The sequence below is a fragment of the Calidris pugnax genome, unplaced genomic scaffold (genome assembly GCF_001431845.1).
Source record: "Calidris pugnax isolate Ruff unplaced genomic scaffold, ASM143184v1 scaffold300, whole genome shotgun sequence".
Classification (NCBI taxonomy): Eukaryota; Metazoa; Chordata; class Aves; order Charadriiformes; family Scolopacidae; genus Calidris; species Calidris pugnax.
Window position 1 is genome coordinate 381754 of NW_015091014.1, and position 13248 is coordinate 395001.

At 57.4% G+C, this 13248-nt stretch overlaps 3 protein-coding genes across 4 annotated transcripts in view; all 3 read left to right on the top strand.

Moving 5' to 3' along the window:
• Positions 1–7950, top strand: part of GALNT6 (polypeptide N-acetylgalactosaminyltransferase 6) — a 22102-nt gene extending 14152 nt beyond the window's left edge. For both annotated transcript variants that reach the window (XM_014955672.1, XM_014955671.1), the window contains exons 4-11: positions 2226–2375; positions 2473–2707; positions 4230–4347; positions 4697–4897; positions 5394–5525; positions 6315–6416; positions 6508–6660; positions 6801–7950. In XM_014955672.1, coding sequence (XP_014811158.1) covers positions 2226–2375; positions 2473–2707; positions 4230–4347; positions 4697–4897; positions 5394–5525; positions 6315–6416; positions 6508–6660; positions 6801–6914 — 1205 coding nt within the window. In that variant the 3' untranslated portion in view covers positions 6915–7950. The remainder of the gene's footprint in view (positions 1–2225; positions 2376–2472; positions 2708–4229; positions 4348–4696; positions 4898–5393; positions 5526–6314; positions 6417–6507; positions 6661–6800) is intronic.
• Positions 7951–9833: 1883 nt separating this feature from the next.
• CELA1 (chymotrypsin like elastase family member 1) lies at positions 9834–11842 on the top strand. The gene is made up of 8 exons (XM_014955697.1): positions 9834–9943; positions 10068–10156; positions 10263–10363; positions 10626–10751; positions 10840–10976; positions 11223–11368; positions 11463–11612; positions 11730–11842. Exons 1-8 carry the CDS (start codon positions 9901–9903, stop codon positions 11745–11747), a joined length of 810 nt encoding a protein of 269 aa, XP_014811183.1. The 5' UTR covers positions 9834–9900; the 3' UTR covers positions 11748–11842.
• Positions 11843–13100: 1258 nt separating this feature from the next.
• The window catches only part of BIN2 (bridging integrator 2), a 5399-nt gene continuing 5251 nt past the window's right edge, over positions 13101–13248 (top strand). Inside the window, exon 1 of the mRNA XM_014955684.1 lies at positions 13101–13214. Coding sequence (XP_014811170.1) covers positions 13137–13214 — 78 coding nt within the window. The 5' untranslated portion in view covers positions 13101–13136. The remainder of the gene's footprint in view (positions 13215–13248) is intronic.

Consider the following 13248-nt stretch of genomic DNA (forward strand, 5'->3'; position numbering starts at 1 on the left):
CCCCCGGGGGGGGGGTGGTTTAGGTGAAATTATAAGTTTAAGGAGAAATTACAGCAGAAATTACAGCAGATGGGGAGCGGGACATCACCGAGTGTGACAGGGGATCGAAGGGAGGGAAGGCTGAAAAAATACACCTGTTTATTTTATTTCTTTTTTCCCTAATTTTTATCCTTTTGAGGATTTTTTTTTTTTTTTTTTGGTTGAGAAAACAATGCAAGGTTTAGTGGGGGCCATGGGGGGGGAGGGGTTGTAGGGGCTGTAGGGATGCAGGGAGCCATGGCAGGGATGCGGGAGGTGGAAGGATGCAGGAGCTGTGGCGGGAATGTGGGAATCAGAAGGATGCAGGAGCTGTGGTGGGATGAAGGACCTACAGAGGGGATGCAGGAGCTGTGGTGGGATGAAGGACCTACAGAGGGGATGCAGAACCCATGGTGGGATGAAGGACCTACAGAAGGGGATGGAGGGGTGACAGAGGGATGTGGGACCTGTGTGAGGGATGCAGGGAGCTGTGGCAGGGATGTGGGAATCAGAGGAATGCAGGGCCTATGGAGAGGATGCAGGAGGCAGAGGGATGCAGGAGCTGTGCCAGGGATGTGGGAATCAGAGGGATGCAGGAGCCATGGTGGGATGCAGGACCTACAGAGGGGATGCAGGGGGGTTTGGGGGGTGTGAAGGAAACAGCAGAAACTCAAGAGATTTCCTCGCCTGCCCGCCGGCCGTGGGCTGCCAGATTAAAGCATTGCCCCCCCCTCCTCACGTGATAGAAGGATGTAGGACCTGTGTCAGGGATGCCAGGAGCTGTGGCAGGGATGCGGGAATCGGAGGGATGCAGGAGCCACGGTGGGATGAAGGACCTATGGAGGGGATGGAGGGACGATAGAGGGATGTGGGACCTGTGTCAGGGATGTGGGAGCCGTGGCAGGGATGTGGGAATCAGAGGGATGCAGGAGCCACGGTGGGATGAAGGACGTATGGAGGGGATGGAGGGACGATAGAGGGATTGGGGCCTGTGTCAGGGATGCAGGAGCCAGAGAGAGCAGGACCTACAGAGGGGATGCAGGAGCCGTGGCAGGGATGCAGGAGCTGCGGAGGGATGCAGGACCTACAGAGGGGATGCAGGGACCATAGAGGGATGTGGGACCTGTGTCAGGGATGCAGGAGCCATGGCAGGGATGTGGGAATCAGAGGTGGGATAAAGGACCTGTGGAGGAGATGGAGGGACGATAGAGGGATGCAGGATCTGTGTCAGGGATGCAGGAGCCAGAGGGATGCAGGAGCCAGAGGGATGCAGGGAGATGCCGAGCCTCTCTCCCTTCCCCGGGAACAGCGGTCCCAAACCCCTCGGAGGAGAAGCGGCTCGTGCAGAGTCTCCCGGGATACATCCCACAGCTCTTCCACGTTGTTTCTCACCCGCCCCGCAGCACCCGTGGGGGATTTTTCCCTTCCCACCATTAAACCCAGCCCTGCAGAAAAGCCAGGGGCTCCTCCAGTGTCCTGCCAACACCTCGCCCGCCAGCTGGCATGCCTGCCAGGCTGCCACCCTCGTTAGCTGCACCCAGAGCAAATTAACGATGAGGTTCAGTGTCAGGGTGCTGGAGGGGAGTGGACTTTGTCCTCACCCCAGAGATAAATGTTCCTTTTCCACCCACGGGGCTCCCAAGGAGCAGGAACCTCAGGGCGGCGCAGGGCGTTACCACCCGTGAGCCCGTCCCGCTGCGGTGGGGACAGGGCTGGGACACTGGGGAGGTTAGAGTCCCCTTCTCGGGACAGGTCCCCAGCTCTGGCTTGGCCATTCCCAGCTTTTGGTTTGGCTGCATCTGCTGAGGAAGAAGAGAAATCCCCATTTCTCAGGGTGGCACCTTGTCCCCTGTCCCTTCCCGCGGTGACAGCTCGGTCCTGGTGACACTTTAGCTGCAGGGGACGAGACTTTCTCACCCTGTCATTGCTCTAATCCCCCTTTGATGGGGTGTTAGATGTTGGGGGGATGACCATTTCTTTTGCAAAACCCACTTTTTTTAGCCAAAACTGCTTTTGGATTTGGGGGAAGGGAGTTTCTGCGTGTCCCTGGATCCCAACCTGGGTGTGGGGTCAGAGCAGCAGGTCCTGGGTTGGGATGAGGTGGGGTGGGATGGTGGGCAGCAGGGTGGGCTGGTGGGCCACAGGGACCATCATCTGCCCTCTCTGACGGACCCAGTTCCTCTTTTTTCCCCCCGCTTCCTCCTCAGAGTACCTGAAGGACGAGCTGGATCGTTACGTGGAGCAGCTCCAGATCGTGCGCGTGGTGCGGCAGAAGGAACGGAAAGGGCTGATCACGGCACGGCTGCTGGGGGCCAGCGTGGCCAGTGGGGAGGTCCTCACTTTCCTGGATGCCCATTGTGAGTACCCACCACCTCCTGGGGAGGTCCCCAGGGAGCTCTTAGGGGGGGTTAAAGCCATCTCCACTCCATGGCCAAACCCTTCCTGGTGCCCCAGGCGAGTGTTTCCACGGCTGGTTGGAGCCCCTCTTGTCCCGCATCGCCGAAGAGCCCACGGCCGTGGTGAGCCCCGACATCGCCACCATCGATCTCAACACCTTCGAGTTCTCCAAGCCCATCCAGAACGGGAAGCAGCACAGCCGGGGCAACTTCGACTGGAGCCTGACTTTTGGCTGGGAGATTGTCCCCCCCCGGGAGAGGCAGCGGAGGAAGGATGAGACCTTCCCCATCAAGTAAGTCGTGGCTGGGAGGGATTTTTATCCGCTCTCGGAGCTGGTGTGGTGGGAACAAAGGTTGGACGAGCCCTGGGAACACCCTCTCTGGACCCAAATGTTGCGAAGTGAAGGGGCTGAGCATATTTTGCGGGGGGACAACCAGGGGTGGTACAGAGCTGGGTGCCCTGTGCTGGGAATCTACCCCTTCCTCTAGTTGTTTTTGCTCCTTTTTCCAACAAACTGGGGTTTTCCGTGATTTTGGTGCCTCCACGTGAGCGATGATGTCCCTTCCCAGCAGTTTTACCCATGGGATGCTTGGTTTGAGGGATCTGGGGTGGTTTGTGCCTAGGAGAGGATGCCCAGGGACCCTCAGAGCCATGGGGCTGGTGGAGGAGAAACCTCTTCTGGGGTTTGGCCAGGGTGAACCTTCTGCAGAACCACCTTTGAGTTGTCCCCATCCTCTCTCTGCTCCTACAAAGTCTCTTGTTGAGGGCTTAATCACTCTCCTGCATCTTCTCGCTCTTGGATGCCCACCTACCCGGGCATGGGGTGGGCACCAGTGCTGGCACATGGAATTATAGAGTGGTTTGAGTTGGAAGGGACCTTAAAGGTCATCAAGTTCTAACCCCCCTGCAGGGACACCTCCCACCAGACCAGGTTGATCAAAGCCCCGTCCACCTTGGCCTTGAACCCCTCCAAGGACGAGGCTTCTCTGGGCAACCTGGGCCAGGTTCTCACCCCCCTCACATCAGCAAGAAGGTGTCACCTGAGGATCAGACTGCACCAAAACCCCTGGTTTTACCCCTTATTTTGCCCCGCAGAGAAACCCAGAACGCTTTTTCCCCCCGCACCTCTCCGGCGGTGCCCCGCGACCAGCCGGCTGCTCCCACCGGGGGACACCGGACACCCTGCCTGGCCCTGTCCCCATCCCGTCCCCTGGCCGGCAGCCGGGCTGCCTTTGTGTGGGGGTCACCCGGGAGACGTCCCCATCCTAATAAAAGGTCCCTTTTACCACCAGCCGGCGGTTTGGCTCCCGGCAGCGTCTCATCTCCGCTCAGCAGGAACGCAACCGGCTCAAGAGAATCCTTTTTTTTCTTCTTCTTCTTTTTCTTTTTTCTTTTTCTTTTTTTTCAATTTTTTTCCTGAATAAAAGCAAGTTTCTGTTCCAGCCTCTTCTAAAGATCAGATGGAAAAGATTAGAGAAGCTGGGGGAGTGAATGGGGCACCAGCCTCTAATCTCTCCCCCACCCCCTCCCCTTCCCCAACCGTTTTTCAGCGATAGGTTTTTCGGTAATAATATCCCCCTCTCGCTCTGAGCCAAGAGCCCCTCGGCTGCCACCGTCGCCCCCCCCCACCCCTGGTAGCCCTTTGGCCCCTCCTGGTAGCCACCACACCTGGATGGGGCAGGGAGATGGGGGGGACACACAGCTGCAAAGTGCTCCCACCCACCGTGAGGGGCGAGATGTCCCCAAAACTCAGCCTTCTGCTTGTCTATTTTTATTTTAACCCTGATTTTTGGCCCCCTTTCCCTCCCCCGTAGGTCCCCCACCTTCGCCGGTGGCCTCTTTGCCATCTCCAGGTCCTACTTCAAGCACATCGGCTCCTACGATGACCAGATGGAGATCTGGGGGGGTGAGAACGTGGAGATGTCCTTCAGGGTAAGGATGGGTCTTCTTCAAAGGGCATCTTCTGGGATGCCCCTTGTTGGGGGTGGGGCGAGAACGTGGAGATGTCCTTCAGAGTAAGGATGGGTCTTCTTCAAAGGACATCTTCTGGGATGCCCCCTGTTGGGGGATGCTTGGTTTGAGGGATCTGGGGTGGTTTGTGCCCAGGAGAGGATGCCCAGGTGCCATCAGAGCCCTGGGGCTGGTGGAGGAGAAAACTCCACTGAGGTTTGGCCAAGGTGAACCTTCTGCAGAACCACCTTTGAGTTCTCAGCTTCTCTCTGCTCCCACAAAGTCTCTCGTTGTCGGATCCCCCCACGTCTCAGGTGTTGCCTCCCCATAGGTCTGGCAGTGCGGGGGCCAAGTGGAGATCATCCCTTGCTCGGTGGTAGGTCACGTCTTCCGTTCCAAGAGCCCCCACACCTTCCCCAAGGGCACCCAGGTCATCTCCAGGAACCAGGTCCGCCTGGCCGAGGTCTGGATGGATGAGTACAAGGAGATCTTCTACCGGAGGAACCAGCAAGCCGCCCAGATGGCCAGAGAGGTACTGGGGGTGGGGGGCTCCCAGCTGTCATGATGAGGGGGGGAACCTGATCCTGCTGAGATCCTCCAGATCCTGAGGGAGGGGGTGAGCTCAGCCTGGAGGTGGGAAAGCAAACGCAGGTGGAAAGATGGAACCAAAAAGCTATTTTTTTTTCTATTTGGCCATAACGTTTTCTAGTAGAAAACATGGATTTTTAATATTTTTTAATTTTTTTTTATTTATTTTTAACAATGTTTTTTACACCAAAACGTTGATGCCAAGATGTCCCAGCCCTCTTGGTGAGCGGCTACATCTCCACGGGCTGGGGGATGTCCTACAAGACCCCACCACCCATCTCGGTCCTGGTGACAGGCGATGCCGAAGCCGAAAGAGGACCCCTCAGCTCTGAGCCGTGGCTCAGGAGGGGGATATTTTTTGGGGGGGGGACCAAGGGGAAGGTTTTTTCTTTGCTGGCTTCGGAGGTTAGTTTAATTTTCTCACGTGACTTTGTCGATAGAAGACGTATGGTGACATTACAGACCGGCGCAAGCTGAGGGAGCAGCTCCACTGCAAGAACTTCACCTGGTACCTCCAGACCATCTACCCGGAGATGTTCGTCCCTGACCTGACCCCCACTTTTTACGGAGCCGTAAGTACTTGGGGTTCACTCTTTGGCTAGAAGTCCCCAAAAAACTTGGATTTAGGATTTTTTTGGAGGGGTTAAACCAGCCAAAGGTCCCTCCAGGAGGAGAGTTTTTGGACAGCTGCATCCGTCACCACCTGGTGGGGCCGGTTGGGGCTCTGCCTGACAACCAGAGAGCTGGAATCCGGCAGAGCTGGTTTTGGGGCGAGGTACTGGGTGGGGAAGAGGAGGGGGAACGTGGCATTTGGGTGAAATCAGGGTGAAAAACCCAACGGGGGAGGACGGGCAGGACGTAGAGCTCCAGCTCCGTCTCTCCTGGAGCTCTATGTCCTGCCCGTTCTTCCCCGCTCTCTCCCCATTTGGGTTTTTCAAGTCCTGAGGATGGAGCTGCCATAAAAAATAAATAAATAAAATAAAATAGCCTTTTTTTTTCTTCCAAACTGGGTTTTTGAGCCTGACCTTCCTCGGCCCGGGCAAGGTGGCAGCACCCAAAGGATGTGGCCACTTAGGGAGGGGGAAAATACCTGCTGGCACCCCTGGGTTTTTTTTAAATTCACCTTTTGTTTTCCTGAAACAACCACCACGTTCTCGTTCCCTTCCTCCCCGGGGCATTCCTCACATCCTGGAAAAGGACAAGGGGACCCGGACACAGCACCCTTGGCATCGTGTTTGTACAGCAATAACCAAACACCCCAGAAAAACCCAAACGCGAGGCAGGTTCCCTTTCCCAGGTTCCTCAGAGCCCAATTTACCCCCCTCCTACCCCCTTTTTTTTTGGTTTTTTCCCCCCTTCAGATAAAAAACGAGGGCACCAAGAGCTGCCTGGATGTGGGGGAGAACAACCATGGTGGGAAACCTCTCATCATGTACCCCTGCCACGGCATGGGGGGCAACCAGGTGGGCACCCAGCGACCCCTCGTCCCAGCCCCGGGTGGTTCTTGGGGTGCAGCAGCGTGATGCCCCCTCTCTCCTCTTGTCCCCCCCCCAGTATTTTGAGTACACGAGCCAACGGGAGCTGCGGCACAACATCGGGAAGGAGCTCTGCCTGCGGGTGGGATCGGGATCGGTTGAACTGGGAATCTGCCAGTACCGGGGGAAACCCGGGCGGGTACCGGCCAGTGAGGAGTGGGACCTGGCACAGGTGAGGAGATGTTTCTCCACCCAGGGAACCACCCCAAGGAGATGGTGGCATCATCCCTCCCCTACCCCATCCTGATGTTTCTTTCCCTCCGTCACATCCTTTCTTCCTCTCTCCCCACCTTGTCTTTATTTTTGGGGCAGGACCAGCTGATTAAAAACCCGACCTCTGGGATGTGCTTGACGGCGCGAGGGAAGCACCCGGCGATGGTTCCCTGTGACCCAATGGATTCCCACCAGCTCTGGTCCTTCACCTAGACCGGGGAGCAGCGCCCGAGCCACCCCCAGGCCCCGACCGCGCTCAGGAAACCAGAATCCAAAAAGGAAAAAAAAAAACACTTCACTTTTTTGTTGTGTTTTTTTTTTTCTTTTTTAATTTAAGAAGCGGAAGCCTTAAATATGCTGCATTTTCACGGTTGCCTTGAACTCAATCCCGTGCCTTTGGAGCGAGGAAGCCCGGGCTGTACCCCAAGGAGCCCAGAACGTGGTGGTGGTGGCAGCGGAGATGCCCGGGGATGCTCCGTGGTACCCAGTGGAGATGCCCAGGGATGCTCCGTGGTACCCAGTCAAGATACCCAGGGATGCTCCATGGTACCCAGTGGAGATGCTCGGGGATGCTCCGTGGTACCCATTGGAGATGCCCAGGGATGCTGGGTGGTACCCATCTGCCTCTCCTCCTTCTCCCTCCCCGGCTCCAACCACAGACTTGGAAATCCACACCAGGCATTGAAAACCACGACTGTGCCACCCCCCACCCCACCCCTGACATGAAAACCGGGTGGCAATCTCCAGCCAGCGAGGAGGAGGATGGTGACTGGCCATATGGCGTGATCATTGCCGTGTGATGGTGGCCCCATGCGGGTCAGGGAACCCCCCCTCTGCCCCCCCAGTGCTGCCAGGATCTGTCCCTCACCCCCCCAACAAGCACCGGGCATCGCCGATATCTCTGCCTTTGGTGTCAGGTTTGACTTTGGTGGGCGGGGGGGATTTGGATGATTATTTTTTATGATGATGATGATGGTGACAATTCCTTGGGGCGATTCTACTTGTGCTCACCCCGAGGAAGGTTTTTCCCGGACGGAAAAGGGCTTGGATGTGCCGCGGTGTCCTCCCGGAGAGGGTCTCACCACCCCCCCTGGGGTGAGATCTCCCCCCTCCCCTGATTTTCTTCAAGCCCGACTACTGTAGCTGCTACTTGGGTTGCCATTTCATTTATAGAGGGGGGGAAAACCCCTCCTGGAAGTGGGGTGGGAGTGGAAGAACCTGTCCTTGGATACACAACCTCAAATAAAGAGATGATTTATTTTACTGACACCCCGTCTCCACCTTCCTCCAAGCTCCCACCCCTCCCCGCATTTAATTTCCCTCCCTCTTCTTACCTGGAACCTCCCTTTTCCAGCCCAAAAGGGGATTTAAAGCCGGTTTTGCGATGAGGTGTCAAATTTGGGGTGGTTCCAGTGGGTTGTCCCCATGCTGGGGCGGAGACTTTGCTGCCCCGTCCTTCACCCTGTTCCCTTCTGCACTGATCAAACAAATCAAGTGATTATTTGGAGACCATTTTACCCATGAAATCTCATGTTTTCCTTGGAGATAAGAGCAGAAACGCAGCAGGTGGGGTTTTTCTTTCTGTATTTTTTTTTTTTAACTGGGTGATGAACCCATAATCCTCACTATCCCAAATTTCCAGTGACTCCTCCATGAGTGGAGAGAAAACCTTCCCCACTGCAAGTTCACCCCCATTTTCTTTTTAAAGGGGGGGGGGATAAAACTGTTTTGGCCAGAAATCAGGTTTTTCTTACAAAACATGCTGGTGTTTCGTTTAACCTCAAAATCATATATTCCTCAATGACCTGGATGAGGGGACAGAGTGTATTCTCAGCAAGTTGGCTGATGGTACCAAACTGGGAGGACTGGCTGACACCCCGGAGGGCTGGGCCACCATCCAGGGTGACCTGGACAGGCTGGAGAGCTGGGCAGAGAAGAACCTCATGAGGTTCACCAAGGGCAAGTGGAGGGTCCTGCACCTGGGGAGGAAGAATCCCAGGCACCACTAGAGGTTTGGGGGGGATCTTCTGGGAAGAAGTTCTGAGGAGATGGATCTGGGGCTCCTGGTGGATGGGAAACTCTCCAGGAGCCAGCAATGGGCCCTTGTGGCCAAGAGGCCAATGGAGTCCTGGGCTGCGTGGGGCAGAGTGTGGCCAGGAGGTGGAGGGAGGTCATTCTGCCCCTCTGCTCTGCACTGGGGAGGCCACAACTGGAATATACTGCGTCCAGTTCTGGGCTCCCCAGTTCCAGAGAGACAGGGAACTGCTGGAGAGGGGACAGCAAAGGGCTACAAAGATGCTGGAGGGATTGGAGCATCTCCCTGATGAGGAAAGGCTGGGAGAGCTGGGACTCTTCAGCCTGGAGAAGAGAAGGCTGAGGGGAGACCTTATTAATGCTTCCAAGTACCTAAAGGGTGGGTTGAAGGAGGATGGAGCCGGACTCTTTCCAGTGGTTCCCAGTGACAGGACGAGGGGCAACGGGCACAAGCTGGACCATGGGAAGTTCCACTCAAATCTGAGGAAGAACTTCTTTGGGGTGAGGGTGGCAGAGCCCTGGCAGAGGCTGCCCAGGGAGGGTGTGGAGTCCCAAATCTGGAGATCTTCAAGCCCCTCCTGGATGCTCCTGAGTGATGTGCTCTGGGCAACCCTGCTTTGGCCGGGGAGTTGGACTGGATGATCTCTAGAAGGTCCCTCCCAACTCTGACAATTCCGTGAGTCCATGAAAATGCCCCGTGTAGGTCTCACCCAGTCCCTGCTCCGGTGCTGTGTGTCCCGGGGGGTGGATTTTTTTTTACCCTGCGTTTGCCCCGATTTCCCTATCCCAGGAGCAACACTGGCCCCGTTCCCGTGTTGGATAAAACCCCTAGAGTTCATCCTGTGCATAAAGACGCTGCAGGAGCTGCTGTGTGGGCATCCCCAGGGCCCAAGACCGGGCTAAACTCATGACAGACGTGCAGAAGAGGAGGATGCAGGAGCAGAGCATCCTCCTCCTGGGAGATTTGGGCTGCCTGCCCGAAGCCGAGGGAGACTTGGGGTGCACCCAGGGTTTTCAGCCCTGACCTTGGGGGCCTCTGTGTGCTTTGGCAGAGGGACCAAGGCCGTGCCACCTGCTTTTCTTCCCGTCCCTCCTTCTCCCTCCCCTATAAAGCCACTGGCGGTGCCATGTCCCGGCCTCAGACGACGCATCGCCGTGGTCCAAGATGATGCTGCAGCTGGTGCTCCTCGCCGCCCTCGCCCTCTGTGGTGCGTCCTCATCCCCTGCGGGGAGCCATCGGCCTCCTTGGCTGGTGATGACCCCCACCCTGGGTGAGTTAGAGATTCACTCTGTGTGTCCCCCCCCTCTTTTTCCCCATCCTCTCTCCCGCAGGACGCTGCTCCGAGCAGGAGCTGGAGCTGGATGCGACCCAGCGGGTGGTCGGCGGGTCCGAGGCGCGTTCCCACGCCTGGCCCTCCCAGGTGGGTCCTTCTCAGGGTCGGTGGGTAAATCACATGGGGGTCTCACCCCCCTGGGAGCACGCGGTGAGACCCCCCACCCTTATGTCTCCTTTCCCCCCCTCCCCAGATCTCCCTCCAGTATTACTCCAATGGCGGCTGGTACCACACTTGCGGGGGGTCCCTTATCCAGAGGAACTGGGTGATGACGGCAGCCCATTGCGTGGACCGGTGAGCGGGCGTGGGGACCCCTCCTTCCTCTCGTGTAAAAAGCCATTTTCCACCCAAAAACCTTTCTGAGGAGATGTTTCAGTCACCCCAACCCAGAGAACAAAAGTCCTTGAAGGTCTTTGCTTCTCCTCCATCGAGGGGTTATCTCTGCTCATCTTTGGGAGCGTCGTCTTCTTGCGCTGGTCCCTTCTGTATCGACTCTCTCCTCAAATAATCGTAATTTTGGGCCTGATCCTGTGGGTTTTTTTCACCTCCCTGGCAGTAACATGAACTTCCGTGTCGTGGCCGGAGAACACAACCTGAACGCCAACGACGGCAGCGAGCAGATCTTCAGCGTCAGCAAGATCATCATCCACCCCTACTGGAACAGCAACAATGTCGCCGCGGGGTAACGCAGGGTGGGGATTATGGGGGGAGCATCACTGGGAACAAGACGAGGGGGGGTCCTTAAAATCTCCTCTCCCTCCTCTCCCCAGCTATGACATCGCCCTGCTCCGCCTGAGTGGCTATGCCAACCTCAACTCCTACGTGCAGCTGGCCGTCCTGCCCTACGCTGGCACCATCCTGCCCAACAACTACCCCTGCTACATCACGGGCTGGGGGCTCACCCGCAGTGAGTGCTGCCCCTGCCCTAAATCACCCCGAAAACTTGGGAAAGATGGGGAGCTGAAGGGTATTTTTAAGCCCTTTGATGTCCCAGGAGGCATCCTGCCGGGCTTCGCTTGGAGTTGGACAACATTGGGTGGGACGGTGCCAAGGTTTGGGGGGGTGGGGGGCAATTTTTATGCGGGAAAAGGGGCTCGGTGGTGGCTGTGGGTCTTTGCCAGGGTGGCACTAACTGGTTTTTGGTTGCCCACAGCCAACGGGCAACTCTCCAGCGTCCTGCTGCAGGCCTACCTCCCCGTGGTGGACTACCAGATCTGCTCCAGCTCCTCCTACTGGGGCTCCACCGTCAGAACCACCATGATCTGTGCCGGCGGTGATGGCGTGCGCTCCGGCTGCCAGGTAGGGCCCTGGCACCCCATTTCCCACCCCCTCACCCCCCCATGGGTTCTCTCCCAGTTCCTCCCATCTCACCCGGGTTCCTGGGCTCCTGCAGGGTGATTCCGGTGGCCCCCTCCACTGCATGGTGAACGGGCAGTACCAGGTCCACGGCGTCACCAGCTTCGTCTCCGGACTGGGCTGCAACGTGGCGCAGAAACCCACCGTCTTCACCCGTGTCTCTGCCTACAACTCCTGGATTTCCAGCGTAAGGGCGACAGCGGGGCTGGGGGAAGAGGGGAGAGAGGGCTGAGACCTGGCGCTACTCATTGCACCGATGCTCTATCCCCACTGGGCTTCACCGTGGCCTTTCTTCTCCCTCCAGGTGATCTCCCAGAACTGAGCAGTGGCAGGAGGAGACCCCATTCCCCGGCTCAGGTGATGGACATCGTCTTGCCCCACGTTTCCATCCCAGGGGTTTAAAACCCGTCGCCAGAGTCAATAAAAATTCATTCCTCAATCTAAGGTGTCAGCGGATGCTTTCTCCTCCACCCCCTCAGGGTCCTCTTCCTCTCCCATTACTCCAGAGCATCCCCTCATCCACCTCTCTCCTCTTCCTCGCGCCGTGGGGAAAAGCAACCGGCTCCGCACTCTTGGGGCAACCAGAAATTACTTGGGATAATGGGAAAGGGGAAAATGCTGCAAATCCCCTCGGTGGCAGCGACAGAGCCCTTGGAGATAGAGGGGGGACACGGAGGGATTCGGGGCGATCCCATCAGGGTTTTTCCCCACTGTTGCCACTATTTCTCTTCCAAAAATGATCCACCAAAAATGATAAGAGATGTCGGATGCGGTGGCGGGTACCACCTCACCCCGCTCTGAGGGTGGTGAGAGCCTGGCCCAGGTTGCCCAGAGAAGCTGTGGCTGCCCCATCCCTGGAGGGGTTCAAGGCCAGGTTGGAGGGGGCTTGGAGCAACCTGGTCTCCTTGAAGATGTTCCAGCCACCAGAAGGGATGGAACTGGATGAGCTTTAAGGTCCCTTCCAACCCAAACCATTCTGTGATTCTCTGGTGATTCCACCACTTCTCTGGGTTGGAGGGGACCCTGAAGATCATCAAGCCCAACCATCAACCCACCACTGCCCAACCCACCACTGCCCCATGGCCCTCAGCACCGGCTTTTAGATCCCTCCAGGGATGGTGTTTGGGGGGTGGAGCCATAGGACGAGGGGGAAGGGTTTTCAACCAAAAAATTGGGAGATTGAGGTGGGATCTGGGGAAGAACTTCTTTGGTGTGAGGGTCGTGAGACACAGGCCCAGGTTGGCCAGAGAAGCTGTGGCTGCCCCATCCCTGGAGGGGTTCAAGGCCAGGTTGGAGGGGGCTTGGAGCAACCTGGTCTGGTGGGAGGTGGCCCTGCCCAGGGCAGGGGGTGGCACTGGATAATCTTCAAGATCCCTTCCCACCCAAACTAGTCTATATTTCCATGACCCTGGAGGAGCTGACCGTGCCACAACCCCTCCCGATACGGGGACAAAAATAACTCCCAAAATTGCACCGAGACCCAAATTTTACCCCCAAACCCAGACGCTGGTGGAGGAATGAGGAGGTGAGCGCCCCTTCCCCATCCTCCCACTGCTCATCCTCCCACCCCTGTCCCTGGGCGCTTGTGGGGGGAGCTTTTCCGGGGGGGGGTGGAGGGTGGTGAAGGGTGGCGGGGGGTACCCAGCGGATGCTTCGCCTCGAACTTCCTCCGCAGAGAACGTCAAACCGCAGCGGGAGCCGAGCTGCAGCCATGGCCGAGGGCAAGACAGGGGGAGCCGGGCTCTTCGCCAAGCAGGTCCAGAAACGCTTCAGCCGAGCCCAGGAGAAGGTACTTCTCAACACCCACCCAACCCCCCCCCCCC